At 51.4% G+C, this 19,200-nt stretch overlaps 1 protein-coding gene across 6 annotated transcripts in view; it reads right to left on the bottom strand.

Annotated features, from left to right (window-relative positions):
• Positions 1-2,518: 2,518 nt before the first annotated feature.
• Positions 2,519-19,200, bottom strand: part of PKNOX2 (PBX/knotted 1 homeobox 2) — a 298,567-nt gene continuing 281,885 nt past the window's right edge. For all 6 annotated transcript variants that reach the window (XM_061406325.1, XM_061406327.1, XM_061406324.1 and 3 more), the window contains 3 exons: positions 6,976-7,052; positions 5,692-5,870; positions 2,519-4,669 (listed from right to left, as the gene is read on the bottom strand). In XM_061406325.1, coding sequence (XP_061262309.1) covers positions 4,443-4,669; positions 5,692-5,870; positions 6,976-7,052 — 483 coding nt within the window. In that variant the 3' untranslated portion in view covers positions 2,519-4,442. The remainder of the gene's footprint in view (positions 4,670-5,691; positions 5,871-6,975; positions 7,053-19,200) is intronic.

The raw sequence follows: 19,200 nt of genomic DNA, 5'->3' as shown, positions 1-19,200 counted from the left end.
GGCGTCTGGTTATAAGACCCAGGTACCTCTGCAGTTAAAGGTAGGAGATTCTTCTCTTCCACAGGCAAATATATTCTCCCCATTTTTTATTTTTAAGTGCAGAGCCCTCTTGGATTATCTTGTCTTCTCACTCTGGATGGAGCAATGGGTATAGAGATATGTTTTCCTTTTTATTTATTTTTTAATTAAAAAATTTATTATTGCTATTTTTGTGGCTGCATGTCATGTGGGATCTTAGTTCCCGACCAGGGATGGAACGTATACCCCCTGCTTTGGAAGCTCAGAGTCTTAACCACTGGACCACCAGGGAAGCCCCAAGTTTCCTTTTTAAAGACAACTGCTCAAATATTGGAGGGAAAGGTAAAAAAAGGAAAAAAGAGAGGAGAAAATATAATTAGCCAGTGAGCCAACTGAAGAATGGCAGCCCAGTAACAAATGGCAGCTGACCCTCAAGCTCCGTGTTGGGAGACCACGTGAGTGGCCAATGTCACGACAGCCTGGAGGCCACGTTGTCAGGGGGTGCAGTGACTCAACTACCCTCAGCCGTGGCTGGGTGGGAATCTAGGTCCTAGGTTGCCTGTTTGCTTGATTTTTCGAGATAAATCAGGAACCCGCATTTTATGTGCAAACTTCTGACTTAAATGTTGGCCCGCAAATTTTCCAAAACAAAGTATGGTCCAAACAAAACATGACTGTAAGCTGGATTTGACCTAAGTGTCTCCTGTTTGCAACTCTGAATGATCAAGTTGGAGGTTATTGTCTAGGATATGGTCATAGCTCAACCATTATGAGGATATGATGAGTTCTCTTTCAGTCTCAATCTTCCCCTAGAGTGTGAATTCCCTGAAGGCAAGAACTGTGTTTTCGTTGATCACAGCTGTAGTCTCAGTATCTAACACTGCCTGGGACAGAGTGTTGCTCAGTGCTTGAATGAATGAGTCCATGCTGGCTGTGTTGCGACAGTCAATGCCATCATCTGGTCACGTGCAAGGCAGCAGAGAGGTCACATGGTCCAGGAAGTTGAGCTCTGGTCAAGAACTTCCTTGGGCAGGAATCTCCAATCAGGTCATCCCTGATGGGTTTACGGGGTTGGGGCCAGAAGTCAGTCTGAACGTTCCCAGGGTCTGGATATCACAGCTCCATCTTGAGGATAAAGGAGATCTTCCTCATCCCCACCCCACCTTGTCCCATCTCTTTCTTTCCACATGGACTTTGAGACATCCCCACGGGTTGGATAGGGTCGGGGTCTAACGCAGACAGAGGTTGCTGCCTTCTCACAACACAACCACCCACATCTCAGATGATTTAGGAGACCACTTTTTAGTTGGCTGCTTTGTATAAAAAATGGCAGAACTTGAGAGAAAAACTTAGGAAGGGGTGGGAGAGGCTGGGCTCAGGCTATTAAGTAAGTTCTCAGAGGTTTGTTTCCTAAAATGCGTTTTGTGCCATGCTAGTACGATTGATTAGCTATTACTTGAAAAACAAAAGATAAATACATTTGGGGAACACGTTAAACAGGTTTCTTTCCTGTAGTACCTTTCAGAGGCTTTTATATTCTAATTCACATTACGAAACCCCTTTGACAAAGTATAATATGCACTTCATCCTAGACTAAGCCAGCTATCTCTTAAGAGTGTGTTCCTTAACTCCAACTACAAAATCTTAATTTATCACCTTCAAAAAATAATTGTCACATATAGTGGAATGATATGTAACTTTGCTCTGTATTTTCCAAGTCTCCTGTAAATGTGTTATCATACTTACATAATTTAAAAAATTAACAAGAAAGAGGGAAAAAAGTTTGTTCCTCGCAAATCACTGCTTTGAAAGTTGTCTTCCTGTCGCCAGCCCTTGCCAATGGGAACGAAGAATTCTAAACCCATGCCGGGACGTCTCAGCACATGGCCCAAGTAAGGAAACCTCTAGGATCAAAGTAACAAGGCTGCCTCTCACTTAGTTGGGGATATTAGCTGTCTCTCAAATTCTTCCTGCCCCAGGGAATATAGTGCTGAACTCTGGGATTCAAAGGGCAGGCTCCCCTCCAAACACAGCTCCTGGATTCAATGTGTCAGTCAAGACTGCCCATCCTTCCTGATTCCTGGGGCCTTTCACACAAGGGATAGGGCGACGGGGGCATGTGAGGCTGGGGGATGGGCAGTGTTGGCACCAGCTTCGATGGAGGTGGGATAAGCAAGGGTCTTTGAGGGTTGGGCTAGGTGAAGAGGAGACGGAGTTCTGAGCTCCCCTGCCATGACAGCAGACCGCCAGGAGAGGGCAGTGCAGAGCCTCTGCCTGTCTTTTGCTCTCTGTCTTAGAGAAGATACCGCTGCGGTGATTGTGCCAAACTTGGCCATCTTCCTCCCCAGACTGGCAAGCTGAGGACACCCAGAAAGCCCTCTTCCTCGGTCCCTTTCATGGGTAGTCGAATGAACAAGGATTGTGGTGAGGCCTCCAGATTTCCTCTGGTCCAGGGTCCCCCTAACCCTTAACCACGTGAAAAGAGAATCACGCACCAGAATTACGGTAGGTAATAAGGTTTACTGAAAACTCGGCCACATTCAGTACTGGTTTGGTGGATACATCAGAAGAGGTTGCATAACATTAGGCAGGTGGAGGGGGGCTGGGAGGAGGATGTGTGGGCACGTGTGTGCAAGAGTGTGGGGTGGGATGCCTGTCCAGAGTGATAAGTGGAAGGGCGTATGTGTGTGTGTGCATGTGCGCGTGCGTGTGTGTATGAACAAGAAAAATGAAGCAGAACAGGAAATGTATTTATCCCACTGCACGTTGCAAAAGTCTCACGCCAAAAAAGCTAGACTTTCCTCTACCTATGGCATCAAAAGGGAGTAAAAAAATGATTGGATCACCCAGATTATAAATAAGGTTATTTGTTTCTCAAAAATCCCTATTAAAACATTAAATATCAGCTCTTTTGGGGGAAGAAATACATTCATTTCAGGGAGACCTCAGGAAAGCCACCATCCTTTTGCTCCACCTTACAGGGCCCTGGCAGGGGGCCCTCGAGTTGAGCCCAGCAGCCCACTCACATCCTGCTGCTGCCGGAGGTGGCCAACGCACATCTGACAGATGAAGCTGCAAGTCCATTAAATTAAATTCAATGGAAAACACACGTGTGATCAGTCCTGTGGTTCACAGCCGTAGGGGTGGGAGGGAACAGGAGGGCGGGGCGCCAATCCTGGGGGCCTGGGGGTTGGGGGTGGAGGCTGTGTGTCAGGGCAGATGGTGGGAAGACTCCTCCTCCTTGTGGAGCCCAGGTTCCTCCAGGGCTGTGGTGGGGATGGAGTGTGGAACAGTGAGGCGGGTGGGTGGGCACCTCCCCCACACTTTGGATATTGATGGGAAGGGGGATGTAGCTAGCACCTTCTCCAACCCCTGGCTTCACACTGGGCTGGATGCTTCTTTCCAAAGTTTCTTCTGCCTTCTCGGAAGGATAGAGTGAAGAAGAGAGGATGAAGGCTGGTGGAGCCAGCCTGGGGGCAGAGGGACAGCGGCGAGGGACAGGAGGGGTGGACATCTGCCAAGCTAACCTGGCTCCACCCTCTCCAACAGCCCATGGAAGGACTGGAACGTCTGGAGAGCTCCATCCCAGGGCTGCGACATCTGGGCTAAGACACCACTGACCGCCTGGGGACGGCTGTGGTCCCCAAGGTCGCCTTGATATGGCTCCTAGCCCAGGTCTTGCCATCTCCTTGTGTCCTGAAGCCGACCCAGGTGAAGGGCCTCCACTTAACCTATAATTTGAGCCCATCAGCTTACCACTGATTTCCAGGAGGCAGAGAGAGAGAGAAGGTGGCTCTAATGGCTCTTGTCCCCCTCTACCAAGTCCATGGGCCTTGGAGGACTGAGGGGAGCCCTACAGAATCCAGGTCCCACCTTATTCTACAGGATGTAACGCCGTGGCACCCCTCTCCCTCCAGAGTCATGCATTCCGGTTCCCTCCTGCCTTTGAATGTCTCTCAAAGAGCTGAGGACCCTGTGGAGGTGGAGCCCAGCCCCCCTTTGTCTCTTTCCTCCTGACTCTGTTCCCTGGCAGAGGCTCACTCTGTGAACAGCACTGGTCCATGTCCCAGGGTGGGGCTTGTAAACAACTCAAGTCCTTCAGTGGGGGGTGCTGTGGGTGCCCTCTGTCCTCAGGGATGCGGTGAGTCCAGATCTCACTCCTGCCTCTCTGTCCAGGCTGCTCGACCGGCCCCGCCACGCTGAGTCCTCTGCAGTACTAGGGAAGTGGGGCCGGGGTTCTCGGTGAAGCTTGGTGGTTGGGAAGGAGCGGGTGTTTCCTGTGCATTTCCTCCAGCTCCTGATTCCGGGAAGCCAGGGCCCAGCTTCCTCTGTGCCGCCTGCCCCGTCCCCTTCCCCCCCACCCCGAAGCCCTCCTGATGACACTCCTCTCCCGCTCGGTGACCAGTGCCACCTGGGCGGCTCGGCTACTCCAGGGAGTCACTGTGTTCCAAGCCCAGGTCGCTGACATTCGTTGTCTGCAGCTCGTCCGCCTCCTCCTCCAGCTCCTCTTCCTCCTCCTCTTCCATTTCATCCTCCTCCTCTTCTTCCGTCCCGTCCAGTGAATCGTCGTGTGCCGCCATCATAGCCTGCTGCATGGCCATGGTGGCGTTGTCTGAGGACAAGGACTGCAGGTTGTCCAGGTTGATGGACCCTAGAGCGAGAAGAAGGCCGGGGTCAGGCGCAGGAGCCCCTGTGGATGGGGTGGTGAGTGCCTACGCCGGACAGTTCCCTGGTGTGAAGTCTCCCGCCCATTCACTGTCAGCCACGCCTTGCCCCATCCCAGGCAGCAACACTCCTGGGTACCACTTCCTGCCAGTTTCCGTGTAAGTGTGGCAGACACTGCTGCCTTTCGAAGAATTCTGTAAGTAGGTATTGTCATCCTCACTCTAAAGAGGAGGAAATAGTCTCAGACCGTTGAGTCATTAGCTCAAAGGAACACAGACAGGCACGATTTTGCTGCGCTTCTCTCCCTGGTGGGTTTAGCTCAAAATCTGTTGATTTCCACTCTACCTCATAAGACTGTTGCCCACCACATGGAAACTGGTTCACAGCCATATACATGCACATATACATGAAGGTGTGCACATACACGCGTACACCTCCACTCCACTTCCCACACGGAGCTAGCTTCACATGCCAAGCTATAAAATGCCTGGCTCATGGCTCATTGAATTATTCATTGTGCACCAGGCGACTGGCAATTAGAAAAGTGTATACGGAGGGTGTGATGGAGAAGCTGGGAAAACAAAACTCTTCCTGGCCTCTGTTCACAAGTCAGCTGCCTACCTTGGTATTTATAGATGGCCCTGGCTCCTGGGGGACCGTGAAGACACTGACTGGTGCTAAGAAACTTAGGGTGGGTGTGGGAGTGAGGAGGGGGCCTCTGCTGAGCAGCCATTGACTCAGATGCCCACCAGTGGACTCCCACTCATCCTGGTGAGATTGCTTTTGACTTGTTAAAATATGTACCAAAAAATCTCCTTCTTTCAGGCTTTACGTACATCCTTTGGCCGGGATCGGGAGAGTTAACTATTGTGACAGAGCTGACACTGCCACTCAAGTGAGTAGACGTTCAACCTTTGACTCTGCACAGCCGTACCTGTAGGAGCTTCAGGAGTCCCTTTTCCATCCCCCGACCCCAGGGTCTAGAGTACCCTCAGCCCCAGTTCTTACCATCGGGGTTTGTCCCTGGGGCACCGCCCTGTTGCTGCAGAACCCCCGCAGCAATGGAATTGGGCCAAAATCTTTGGGTGGGCCGGTGCTGCGACTTGATTTTCTTGGCTTTGGGGGCAGGGTCGGGGTTGCTGGCATCAAGCATAGGCTGCAGTATGCGTCTTCGGGCATTGATGAACCTGTCCCGGGGTCAGATGGAGACAGGTTAGCCACCACGGGGGCGGGAATGTGTGTGAGCATATGTGTGCACGTGTGAGCACACGCGTGTGCACATGTCCTGTGTGCATGCACGCACGTGTGTGTATGCACACGTGTGCATGGGTGCACATGTGTGCGCACATGTGTGCAGGTGTGAGCGTATTTGGGTGCGTGCAGGTCTCTGCACTCATGGGCACATACGGGTACGCACATGCATGCATGTGTCCATGTGTGCATGTGCACACCCATGGGTGTGTATATGTGGGCTTGTGTGTGCACGTGTATGTAAGCACATGTGAGCATGTGTGCAGGTGCACATGTATGTGTGTACACACATGTGCAGAGAGCACTAAGCTGCTTCTGGACTCCCACCGGCTGGTCCTTGAATGGAGCCGACTGGGGGTCTAGTCCAGGGTATGAAAGCACAGCAGTGATGAGCCCTGGGCACCGAGGAGCTTGTGAGTTCACCAGGAGCTTGGGTACAAGTTGGGATGAACGTGTGAGAAGGCCTGGGAATCTGCTCCAGACCCGTCAAGACTGAACAGTGAAGGAAGAGCTCCTTAGTCAAAAGCACTAATCTCTGATCTCTCTCCGGGGGGCCAAGGGTCCATTCCCACCCACCAGACCTTGCCCTCTGAGATTCCCATGACACCCCGGCCAGCCACAGAGGAGGGAACACGGGGAGCCCTGTGGGTCAGGACTGTTGCCTCCTCCCTCCTTCCGGCTCCCAGCTCTGCAGAATGTTTTAGCTTGAGCTCTGTTTACACAGGTTGTGAGCAGAGCAGATAACCCCTGGGGGCCTGGGGGCCTGTGGGCTTGGGATGCAGCCACGCCTGTGTGTCTATTCAAGTTTTCCGTGATGTTCTTGACACAGCTTCCCAGCAGAGGGCGCTGAGAAGCTGCAGATGAAGCTATAGGTGTGGATTTCAGCTTTTCTGTTTCCAGCCAACATGGGAGGGCTGGCACGGTGGCTGGGCGGAGACTGAAGTGAGCTGGGCACTCCCACCTTTTCCCCTGCTGTGCATCCCCCTGCTGAGCAAGTGGCCCCTGGGTCTGATAGCCTCTGGGCACGTGATGCTAACTCACCAGTTATTCACTTGCAAGAGGGTGAGGTTTGTCTGGGCTGCGATCTGCCTCTTCTCATCCTCCGTGGGGTAGGGGTGCTGAAATGAGAGGCGAAGAGCTAGTGAGGGGTGGGCACGTGGTGACCTGGTCCCCCTAGAGACCATGCCCACGACACAGGCAGCGTCCCGGGCAGGCAGCCTCAGTGGTTTGGAAGCCCAAACTGGGGAAAGTTAATGTTTGTTCCCCAGAAAGAATGGACTACCGGCCTCAAGGGAGGCTGCTCTGTGCCTAAGGAGGGCCACCCACCCTCGGCCCAGCCCCCCTTTGGTGGGGAACCAAGTGGTCTCCCAGGAGCCGGTACAGTTCAATGGTGGTCGCTCCCACAGCACCGTGGTCGCTCCCACAGCACCGTCACATCCTCCAGCCCGCCCCCCAGCAGGCAGGTCAAGCGCGATCAGTATTAGGATTTACAGTGGCCTCCAAAGCCCAGGGGACTCTCAGAAGGTGGTAAACGGGGTGAATGAATCCGTTTAATTTACACTAACTGACATTTACTGAACATCTACTCTGTGTGCAGATTCATGTAGGCATTCTAGGAGACAGAAGATAAATATAAGGACAACTACAACTTGTATATTTTACAGCCTGTGAAATGCTTTCATGCACTAATTTCACTTAATAAAAGCACCTCACTAAAACTCAGTAAGGGGCAGGTTAGGGGTTGCTCTTCCCACTTTACAGATGAGGAAACTGAAGAACCATCTCCATTGTCCCCCAGATGGTGGCATCAGCTTGGAACTCAGTTCTCCTGACTGTGGCCCGGGCACCCCCATCACTGCACACTGCCACTCTGTGACATGGAGTCCGTGTCTTTGGAGGGGGGTGAGTGAGGACGTGAGCCAGGGCCTTCAGTCCCTGCACTGATTCCATGCTTATCTGTCTCTCGACCTGTGCTTCATGAGGGCAAAGACCAGCTCTTATTAATTCATCTTATTAATGTATTCCCAGTGCCCTCCACATGTGCATAATGCACAAATGACGTCGTGACGTCAGTGACACACAATAACACCCAGTGAAAGGAAGCAGACACGAGGCAGTAGATGCTGGGATGAAAGAGCAGTGGGGTGTTGGCCGGAGCATTGGGAAGGCTGAACAGGTCACATTAAAGACTGGGAAATTTTGTGATGGCAGTTGGTTAGGGTGGTGAGTCCTGTGACGACCAGTTCTGTGTGACTCTGTGTCTTTCTCCGGCTTCTGCATGCCACCTGGTACCTGGCAGGCTGGCAATAGGTGTGATGAGAGTCTGAATGGGTTGGAGCCTTGCCCGGGCAGCTAGGGGAGGTTTGGGGGCTCTTAGGGTAGAGGGCCCAGCTGTCCTCAGGTTGGAAATATCCCCTTATTGAGGTGGTATGAGATACTGGAGCTTGGGTCTTCCAAAGTCCCAACGACACAGGACTCAGATTTTTGCTCTATCATGACAACCGGTGAGATCTCCAGACCATCGCTTTACCCTACATCAAAAGGTCATGTCATGATTAAATGAAATTGTACTCGTAAAGTGCTCAACAAGAGATGGCTCTTCAAACTATTATTGGATGATGCTGGCAAGGTGCTTAAAGCTGTCTGAGGGATGAGCTTGAGATCAACAGCCTCGGTGGAACGCTCATTATCAGTGACAAAGGAAAGCAACCTCTTCAGTGGCCTCAGCGTCCCCCGGCTGAAGCAATCGGGATCGTGTGTTGTTTTAATTCACACCTCTGACCCTGCCTGCCACGCCAGGGCAGCTGGGGCTTGTGAGCCACATAATATTAAGATTCTAACAAGAAGGAAAGCACAGCAGTGTCGCAGGAGCCAATTCCATCTAAAAGGGGAGGAGCAGAGGGAGGTGGGGATGAGGCTGTTGCCCTCAGCGGCAGAGGAGGAGGGGCTCCGTGTCTTCTGACCCCCTCCGTGGAGGGGCGGTGGCTGAGCCCTCCTCCCCTGCCCATGGAGTTTCAATCTCCGTGGCCCTCATTAGAAGCCGAGCAGCCTCCGTGTCATCCATGGCAGCTAGTCTGAGGATACAGTAAAAACTGAGCAATGTTCTGGCCTCTCCAGGCCCTACTAGCTCCTTCACATCTTCACGCCTTTGCCCTGCTGTCCCCCTGCTGGAATACTCCATCTCCCACCTTTCTACTGCGTGCGTTTCTGAGCTTCTGCAAAAGACCTCTCCCAGGTCAAGTCCTTTGTGAGGTCTCTCCCAGCTCCCCAGGGCAAGTCAGTCGCTGCGGCCCTTGAATAACTGCCTTCAGCCCACTCTCCGGTGACAGATCTCTCCCCTATCCTGGGAGTTGCTCAGGCAGGGACCCTGTCTTATCAGACACCGCATCTCCAGTGTCCAGACCAGTAGCAGGTGGCGTGGCTATTCGGTGTTTGTGTATGAGACAGATGAGTGAACCAGCATGGGAAGGAGCTGGGTGACTTGTTCCCTGAGCCTTGACAACCATGCTGGCACATCAACCACAAACTCAGGGAAGCTGCTACGGCCCAAGAGAGAGACACCCACCCATGGAGCCCACAGCTTAGAGGGAAAAGCTTCAAGCACAGAAGAAAGCCTCTATTAAAGAGGAGTGTGTAGGGGACTTCCCTGGTGGTGCGGTGGATAAGAATCTACCTGCCAATGCAGGGGGCATGGGTTCGATCCCTAGCCTGGGAAGATCCCACATGCCGCAGAGCAGCTAAGCCCAGGTGCCACAACTATTGAGCCTGAGCTCGAGAGCCCGTGTGCTGCAGCTCCTTAAGCCCGTGCTCCACAGAAGCTGCCACAATGAGAAGCCCGGGCACCGCGACAAAGAGCAGCCCCCGCTCGCTGCAACTACAGAAAGCCCACCACAGCAATGAAGACCCAGGGCAACAAAAAGAAAAAGATACGTAGCGCGTTTCAGTGCACACTGGGTAGTCAGAGCAGTCAGAGGAGCCTTCTCTAGGGAGGCGGGCTTCAGCTGGACTTTGAAGAATGGCCAAGCCATCTTAGTAATGGAGGGCATGGGCATTCCAGGCAGGGGCTTTGCGCTAGGACTTATTGTCAGAGGCAAATTTCTTCCACTATTAAGATCTCCAGAGAAGGAAATCCTTCAGCCTCCCACAGATAAAGTTTGCTGTCTCTAAGGAGCCTTCCAGGGCAGGCCTCCATTCTGAGTGGATGTCATAAATCCACAGATTAAGTTAATGGGAAGGGATGAGAGGTGGGGTCCCCCAAACTGGCTGGTTATTCTCTTACAAACACAGACACAAAGCCCTGATCCTCCTTCAGTGCAAGTCCCCCCCTCCCCCATGGCTCCTGGGATGGGTATCTCAGGAAGCATGCGGTGGAGGCGGGGGAGGCTGGGGGTGGTGGTGGTGAGTGCAGGGTTTGGCATGGCCTTGGGGACAGGTGTGTTGCCAGAACATTCCTGGCACCCCATCTGAGTGCTCGTGGGAGCAGTCCAGCTTGTCCACGCCTCAGACCAGATGATTCCTGAGGACAGAGTCAAAATAGCCCTGGCCCCTGGACAGCCCTTGATTTGGTCAGCTCTACTTTTAGCACCATCGGAAAGGCTGGGGGCCAGGGGCAGGGAGAGGAATCCAGCGTGATGGCGGTGAGCCCTCGGGCCTCGGCTCACTATTTGGACGAACTTCTCCTCCGCAGCCAGGAGGGAAGGGTGAAGACAGAGGCCCTCTAGAAGAGACACGGATGGACCAGACAATGACAGCTCCTTCTCAGGCCAGCCAGGAGCCCCGTGTGACTGGGCAGTGCTGCCTGCTGGTTAAGAGCATGGCCTCTGCAGAGGTCACTCACTCCAGTATTCTTGCCCTGGAAACCCCATGGACAGAGGAACCTGGTGGGCTATAGTTCATGGGGTCACAAGGATTCAGACACAACTCAGCGACTACATCACCACCTGTACCATCTTTGCAGAGGTCGAGTCCTGCATCCACCGCTTAACCAGACACAGGACCTTGGCAATGTATTGTTTCACATCTGCCATCCTCAGTTTCTGGGCTTAAGATGGAAATAACAAGACGGGGCCTACTCCTTGGCCTTTGAGGATGACTGAATGAGAACATGCTGTGCTGACTCACTCTGGACCAACAGTAACACCGGCCAGACTTCAGCGTTCAGTTGAATATCCAGGCTCTGGGGAAGGGAACTGCCGGATGTAAGCTGAAGAGGCATTTCACGGTACCGCAGTTGCCATCAGGAAGCTCCTCTGACATCTAACCCAAATCTTTGCTGACACCTCCCTTTGGGCCCCATGACTCAAGTCTCATCTGGGCTAAAGTGAAGCTGAAGGCATTTTTCGGTTTGAACTACGCGTCCCCTCTAGGGTCCTGGGTCCGAAAGCAGCTCACCCAGGCTGGTACGTGGGCCCTTGGCCACTTCTCTCACTCAGAGCCCACCCAGTAGGGAGCACCCACCTCCTCACCCAGGCAGACAAGCGGGAGGCTGGCCAGATCCCTGAGGGACACGGTGCATTGGAAGCAGCAGCCTGCAGGTGTGAGATGGAGCTGAGGCTGGAGCAGAGCTTGAAGCTGCTATCCTGGCCTGCTTTCCCACACTGGGGTCAGCCACACCCTCCTTCCCTTCCCGCTCCTGACCAGCTGTGTGCATGTAGCCTGCTGTGGCTACAAAACTTCTTAATCTGGCCACTGCTCTAGCAGGGCCAGAAACCAGCCAGAGGGAGGCAGCTGGGATGGTGAGGGGCCCTGAAACAGCCACACTGCATCACACAGAAGATGCCACTGATGGCAAGGCACACCCTGACCTCAGAGACGCTAAAGTGGGAGAGACGAGCAGTTTAGAATGGAGAGGGATACAGAAGGTACCCAGGGGCCCTGCCTTTCCTGCTAGAGCTGTCCTGGCTCAGACGTCCCACTTTTCCATTCCTTTCTCTTTTCTACTCACCTCCCCGCTTACAATTGTGCACACGCAGAAAAGCACGGGGCCTTCCCAGGTGGCTCAGTGGTAAAGAACCTGCCTGCCGATGCAGGAGACAAGAGATGCGGGTTCAATCCTTGGGTTGGGAAGATCCCCTGGAGAAGGAGATGGCAACCCTGCTCCAGTATTCTTGTCTGAAAAATTTCATGGACAGAGGTGCCTGGTGGGTTACAGTTCATGGGATTGCAAAGAGTCAGACATGACTGAGCGACTGAACACGCAGGAAATCACAGAGAACTAAAATCCATAGCTTGGTGTCACCAACACCCATGTGACCACCACCTAGGTCAACAAAATAGATTTCTACTGTTGGCCCAGAAGCCCCTTTTCTGTCCCCTGCCAATCACAACTTCCAAAGATATCCTCCCCTAAGGTAATCCAATGCTCCTTGTAATTCCTTTTTTTTTTTTTTTGCTTTTCTTTATACTTGTACAATCTATGTTACATTCTTAATCAATATGGTTTAGTTTTGCTTGATTTTTGGACCCTATATAAATGCAATCATAGAGCATGCAGTATTTCACTCCATAGTATAGTTGGGAGATCCATCCATGGTTGTTCTATGTAACAATCACCTTCATGTTCATTGCTATATAGTTCTTCATTGTAATAATCTACCACCTTCCTGCTCTTCATTTGTTCCTCCAGTCACTAAGTTGTGTCCAACTCTTTGCGGCCCCATGGACTATAGCCTGCCAGGCTCCTCTGTCCATGGAATTCTCCAGGGAAGAATACTGGAGTGAGTTGCCATTTCTTTCTTCAGGGGATCTCCCTGATCCAGGGATTGAATGCTCACCTCCTGCATTGGCAGGCGGATTCTTAACCACTGAGCCACCTGGGAAGCCCTTCCTGCTCTTCACCCTTCCCCCGGTTTCTATTTCAATCAGTCCTCCAGAGAGTAGTAAAATTTTGGTCCTTAACCTGCCCCCAACCCCTTAAATCCATTTGGAACATGCCCTCCACTGCCATGAGGTCTGAGCCCCACCCTATCCAGAATTCCACACACTACAAGGATGGTCTGTTTTTCACCCCAACCAGACAGGCTGCAAGTTTTGAGAAAAGGGTCCACACTGTTCTTTTCGCCCCCACCTCACTGGCGCAGAGGAAAATGCCAGGTTTGTGCCAAGTGTTCAAAATGTCTTCGTTGAATGACCATAGGATCCTGGGGGGTAAGTGGTACTTGTCATCATTCCCTTTGTGCGTGTCTGTGGGTGTGAAAATGAGTAGGAAGGTGGTGGGGGGCATCAGTGATTCAGGCTCCCCGGGCCACCTGCTTATTAACAGTGCTGTTCTCACAACCAATGGTTTCAAACATATCTGTGGGGGGATGAGAAGGAGAAGGGGGTCCTTAGGAGTCGACTACTTCTCTAGAAGGGTCTCGGAGGCAGCATGGTAGCAGTAGGCAAGGACAAATAAGAAGGCCTCTAGGGACTTCCCTAGAGGTACAGTGCAGGGGGCCTGGGTTGGATTCCAGGTCAGGGAACTAGATCCCGCAAACCCCAAGAGTCTGTGTGCCACACTAAAGATCCTGCATGCCGCAGCTAAGATCTGGTGCACCCCAAAGAAGAAGAACGGGGCTCTAGAATCAGACTGCCCGGCTTTGAACCCTGGTCTCTCACCAGCTCGAGACCCTGGGCTCTCGTGTCAGCTTCTCCTTCTGTAAAGCGGGGAGAGCAAATACACCTTCCAAAGGTTGTTTCATAACAATCAGTGTGTTAATATTTGAAAGGTGCTTAGAAGGGTGCCTGGAACACTCCATGATGCTGCTGTTTAGTCTCTAAGTCACGTCTGACGCTTTCTGACCCCTTGAACTGTAGCCCGCCAAGATCCTCTGTCTATGCGATTTCCCAGGCAACGATACTGGAGCGGGTTGCCATTTTTCCCTCCAGGGGATCTTCCCGACTCAAGGATCGAACCCACGTCTCCTGTTTGACAAGTGGATTCTTTACCACTGAGCCTCCTGGGAAGCCTAGCGCGCTCCATGAGTGTTTGTTAAGTAAATCAGTAACATAAAATAAACCTGCTGCTCAGCGCAAGTGGCTCTCTCTCTGGGAAAGCCACAGCTTGTTTTTCTGAGGGCAAGACCCCCAGCAGCCCCTGTGTGCATGTACAAATGTGCTTTCTTTTCAAATAGGTTTATTCACCAGCCCCTGGGTGTATATGATGGGGCATTTTCTGCTAATCTGCCTTCAGGCTCCTTGGGGGATGCTGTGGAGGTGTAAATCTCCCCTGGCCATTTTCAGGTGGAATCTTTATTTTATTTTTTAGTGTTTGGCAGTGCTGTGGCAAGTGAGATCTTAGTTCCCCAACCAAGGAATTCTCTGTTGAACTCATCTGCCTCCCTATTGTCCAACCAGAGAGAAGAGACTGTCTTCCAAAGCCACACAGGGTCCGAAGCACCTGCCCTCGCCTCCTAACAGGGCTCACCGCCACTTCCTGGAAGTAGACAGCTTTTTGGAGAACTCTGAGCACTTACAGAGCATAGAGCACCCTGTGAGAGTACTTGACATGTATTCTGATTGAATTCTCAACGCATCTATGAAGTAGGCATCATCATTCCCATTTTACGCACAAGAAAACTCAGCTCAGAGGGTGAGAAACTGGCTCCAGTTTACACAAGGGGTATGAGGCAGAGTCAGGACCCACACTCCCTGCATTTTTTTTTTCTGCTGCCTCGGGTCGTCATTGCTGCAGGCTTTCTCTAGTTGCCGCGAGCGGGGCTGCTCTCTAGTTGCCGTGCAAGGGCTTCTCACTGCAGCGGCATCTCTAGTTGCCGAGCAGAAGCTCTAGGTGCGTGGGATTCATTAACTGCAGCACACAGGCTCAGCAGTTGTGGCTCTTGGGCTCAGTCGCCCTGTAGCGTGTGGAATCTCCCCGGACCAAGGACTGAGCCCATATTTCCTGCATCGGCAGGCAGATACTTAACCTCTGGACCACCAGGGACGTCCAACCCCCTGCATCTTTTTTTTTTTTCCTCCTGTATCTTTAACCATGTCCTCTTCACCTGTGTCAGCCACTGCGCTTTTTAACATATTATTGATCTTCACCATGCATATGTATTATCGCCTTCACTTTATGAAAAGGAAACTGACATCAGAGAAGTTAATTGACTCATTCAAGGTCATATAGTAAGTAAAAAATGGGGCAGAGCTCAACCTCAGGTCTGTCTCCACAGGCTGTCCCAAAGGTCCCACAGACCAACAATCTCCAGCCCTCAGCCCTCAGCCCTTGTTGTGTGACTTGCTTCCTGTAGGAGTCATCTGAACAGATATGTCCCCATCCTGGCTGCCTGTCCTTGGACATGACTTGTCAAAGGACCTTTTGGAATCTGATGCCCAGTCCTGGATACACTATGCTGGACATGTCTGACCAGGAAGATGGGCAAACCCCCTCCCCTCTATTGAGTTGCCAACCCCCTGCAAGTGTGTTTGTGTGAGAGCACTTGGTTACATCATGGGGTGACCATTCGTAGGATGTGTATGATTTATCCCCTCAATTAAATGACCAGTCCTAGGAGTGCTGAAATCATCTCTCTCACCTGAAGGTCAGGTGTTAGTGGACAGAGGTATTATTTGGAACTTAGATCACCTTTCTCCATAGAAACAAGTTTTTTTAAATAGGTAGTTTTCTGGCCTAGCCTTAAAGACTGATTTGGTTGAAGATCTGTGTTCTGGTGGAGAGAAGCCCCCAGGATTCAGGAAGAAAAAATGAGAGATCTTCCTCTGCTTTCAGGGAACAGAACTAGACCCAGGTAAATGCTGAGACTGGTGAGCATAGACTTCCTCAGCCTTTCCCTTTTTGTGCTCCATTGACTCTTCCCAGTCCCTCCCGTGACAAATCCCTGGATCCTTATGCTATCCTCCCATCTGCTTCCTGAATCGGAGGCTTCCAGCCTTTAGGACTTTAAGGTCAAATCCCCTGCAGTGATGTTCATGATGATGAAGATAAAGCTTTCATCAGATTCTCAAAAGGGTCAGGAGAGGTTGAAGACAATTGCTAGGAGCCTTTCCTCTGGCACCCCATTCTGGCCTACCTCCTCAAAATGCTGTGCTTACAGATGCTCTGATCTTCATCTTCCACCACGAATAAACACTGGCACTCTTTGCCTGAAACTGATCCTAGTGGAGTGGGTGTAGAAAACCAAGCTTTTGGACTAATTCATACCTAAGCTATGAAGGAGTGATGACCTCACCGTGGGCATTCTGACAGGGATAGGATAATTTTAAATGAGTGAGATTTCAGATAAGGTGATGAAATTAAAGGAAAAAGTAATAGATAATATATGCTGGAGCAAGAATGGTGCAGTCTCCCTAAGCTATTTTCTTGCTTTTCCATGTTTTTTTACTCCAGTTTCCCTAGAAGTATCAAGTTTTCTCTCTGAGGTTTCCAAGGCAGAGCAGATCACGGGGACTTTCAGAGGTATTTGTAGCAGGTATTTGTAGCAGCAGCTGTGTCTGTTTCAGGACAAAGGACCTCCGCATCCATCATCTTATTCTATCCTCGCAATAGCACTATGAGCTGGATATTGTGGCTCCCATTTCACAGCAGAGGAAACTGAGGCTTGATGAGGCCCAGCAATTCACTGCAGTTCTGCTGGCTAGGCACAGAGGGCGTGTGCGCGTGCGTGCACGCTCAGTCATGTCCGACTCTCTGTGACCCTGTGAACCGGAGCCGGCCAGGCTCCTCTGTCCATGGGGTTTCCCAGGCAAGAATACTGGAGTGGGTTGCCACTTCCTTCCTCAGAGGATCTTCCCTGACCCAGGGATTGAACCCAGGTCTCCTGCTTGACAGGCCGACCACTAAGCCACCTGGTAAAATTCTTTACCACTGAGGGGTCAGTGAGACTTATATCCAGATCTTGTCTCCAAGTACCATGCCTTTTGCATAAACTATCTCTATCTGCTGCCTAGGTGGGTGTCTGATAGGGGTAGATGCCCTCTTCCTTTAGACTTAATGCTACGCTAGGCACAGGGAAGCAGGCAAGGATGTTTGCTGAGTGATTGAAGGCAACACTGATGTGCAGAGGCAACCAGCTGACTCTCTCCTTCACAAGCCCTCCTTGGCCGGGAGCCTGCATGCAGGGCACATGCTGTACCTGGGTGACTTCCAGCAGGGATGAGCCCAGCATGTGAGGCTCCAGCCCTGTGGGTGAGAACAGCTGGGAACCGGGCAAAGAGTCTCAGAGACAAGAATCATGAGGTATACGTGTGTAGCAGTATCAGTCAAAGCCAAGAAGGTGAAACCCAAATGTTCATAAAGTGATGAATGGATAAACAAACTGTGGTCTCTCTAACACAATGGAATATTCATACACAGAAATGAAGCACTGCCATGTATTACAAGAGGGTAAACCCTGAAAACATCATGCTAAGTGAAAGAAGCCAGTCACAAAAGATTCCATATCATACAATTCCACTCACGTGAAATTTCCAAAATCAGCAAACCCCTCAAGACAGAAAGTAGACCACTGGCTTCTAGGGGTGGGCAAGTGATGGCTAAAGGGTACAGGGTTTCTTTCCAGGGTGATGAAATGTTCTGGAATTAGATAGTGGTGATGATTACACAAGTTTGTAAATACACCTAAGGCCTCTGAACTGTATAGCTAAAAAGAGTGGATTTTATGGTATGTGAATTACACTTCAATACCCAAAGAATCAAGCGGAGAAGGCCCTTGGTTTTGTGCACTCAGTCTGTGTGACAGCAGCCAAGTGTATCTGACGGCCCTAGAGCAAGGTCGTCAGCTCCGTGGGGTGGGGGCGAGGTGGCAGCAAGCAGAGTGCAACCCTGGTGAGACGTAGGCCTGGCTGGTGGATGCGATGGAGGCCGGAGGAAGAGGAACGGATGAGATAGTCAGGCAGCCTCACTGTATCTGAAAGCGAGGGCCGGGCTATCAAACCCCACACCTGTCCCAGGATGGGGCTCTGTGCCTCGACTCGGGGTTGGGGTCCCCTTGCACTTTACCTAGACTTTGTGTGGGAGCCAAGAGATGCTGCTGTTTCTTGAGCCAGTGGAGAGGCGGTACATCCTAGTGGGAAGAAATTAGAGCCACACGGACCTGGTTTCAAGTCTGGTTACCCTTTCGGAGCCTAGTTTTGTAACTGGCAAAACAAGGATGGTAGCAGTACTCCCTCCTAGGCTGACTGGGCAGGTGAAACGAGACGATGCAGAAAGAAGCTTAGCCCGCACCCGGCAAGCCGCAGAGGCTACTGGAGTAGGGGGCTCCATTGGTGGTGGTGGGGCCACTAGGGCTTGGTTTCCTCTCCAGGATCCCCCCATAGTGAAAACATTCTGTAAAGTGGCTCCTGTGCTTGGGTGGCAGCAGCAGGGAGCAGTCACATTTTTGATGGAAATGAGCAGAATCATGCAGGCAGGATGGTGGGGGGAAGCTGTGATCTGGACCGGAGGGGATGAGGGCAGAAGTGGGGACTGGGGAGGCTGGGAAGAGCAGCACCCCTCACCGTCCACAGAGGGGACCGGATGGTGGGGGGAAGCTGTGATCTGGACCGGAGGGGATGAGGGCAGAAGTGGGGACAGGGGAGGCTGGGAAGAGCAGCAACCCTCCCCTCCACAGAGGGGACCCTCTACCAGGGTTTCCCACCCAATCTGGATTTGCAATGAAATGATCGCTTCCAGCAGGAATTTAGCTGCTTTCAGCCAGAATGCAATAGCAAGAAAATCTCACTGGAGCAAGGAACTAAAGGATGAAACCATCCCAATCTCACAGTAGCCTAAGAGCAAAAAGGCTCGGGGGTTGAGCCTCTATCTCAGGAGCACGCTGTCATCTGAACACATTTCCGGAGCTGCAAGTGCCATGGGACAGTGGAAAAGTCAAGAAGTCTCTGACACAGGGCGAAAGGATGAAAGAATACTAACTTCTGCCTGAAGGAAAGAAGACAACAGAGAACCAGCACCCACAGAAGAAGTTCTGAGAGTTGGTATCTGTTAAACAAGTCTGCATATTTTACCGTGCTCTTCCCTCCTGCTGTCAGCCATTAGAACTGCTGTCTACATCCTGAAAGCTTAGGAGGAATAGCTTACTTTGTAGAATGTTCATTAGTCAATTTATCTGCTTATCAGGAAGACAGCAGTTCTGCATTGACTAGTTTATGCTACTTCTGTGTGTTACTGTAATTATGGAACTTAATTAACTATTCTGTAAACCATGAAATATGAGTGCAAAAAAGCAAGAGTTGTTGCTAAGAAAACCAAGTGGAGTGCTTTGGAAGACTCCAGAGTCAAATTCGCTTAAAAGTGAGATCAGGTAAGACAAGTGAAAGAGACTGGGATAT

The sequence above is a fragment of the Bos javanicus genome, chromosome 29 (genome assembly GCF_032452875.1).
Source record: "Bos javanicus breed banteng chromosome 29, ARS-OSU_banteng_1.0, whole genome shotgun sequence".
Classification (NCBI taxonomy): Eukaryota; Metazoa; Chordata; class Mammalia; order Artiodactyla; family Bovidae; genus Bos; species Bos javanicus.
The sequence above is the reverse complement of the archived record's forward strand: the minus strand, read 5'-3'. Positions and strand labels throughout refer to the sequence as shown.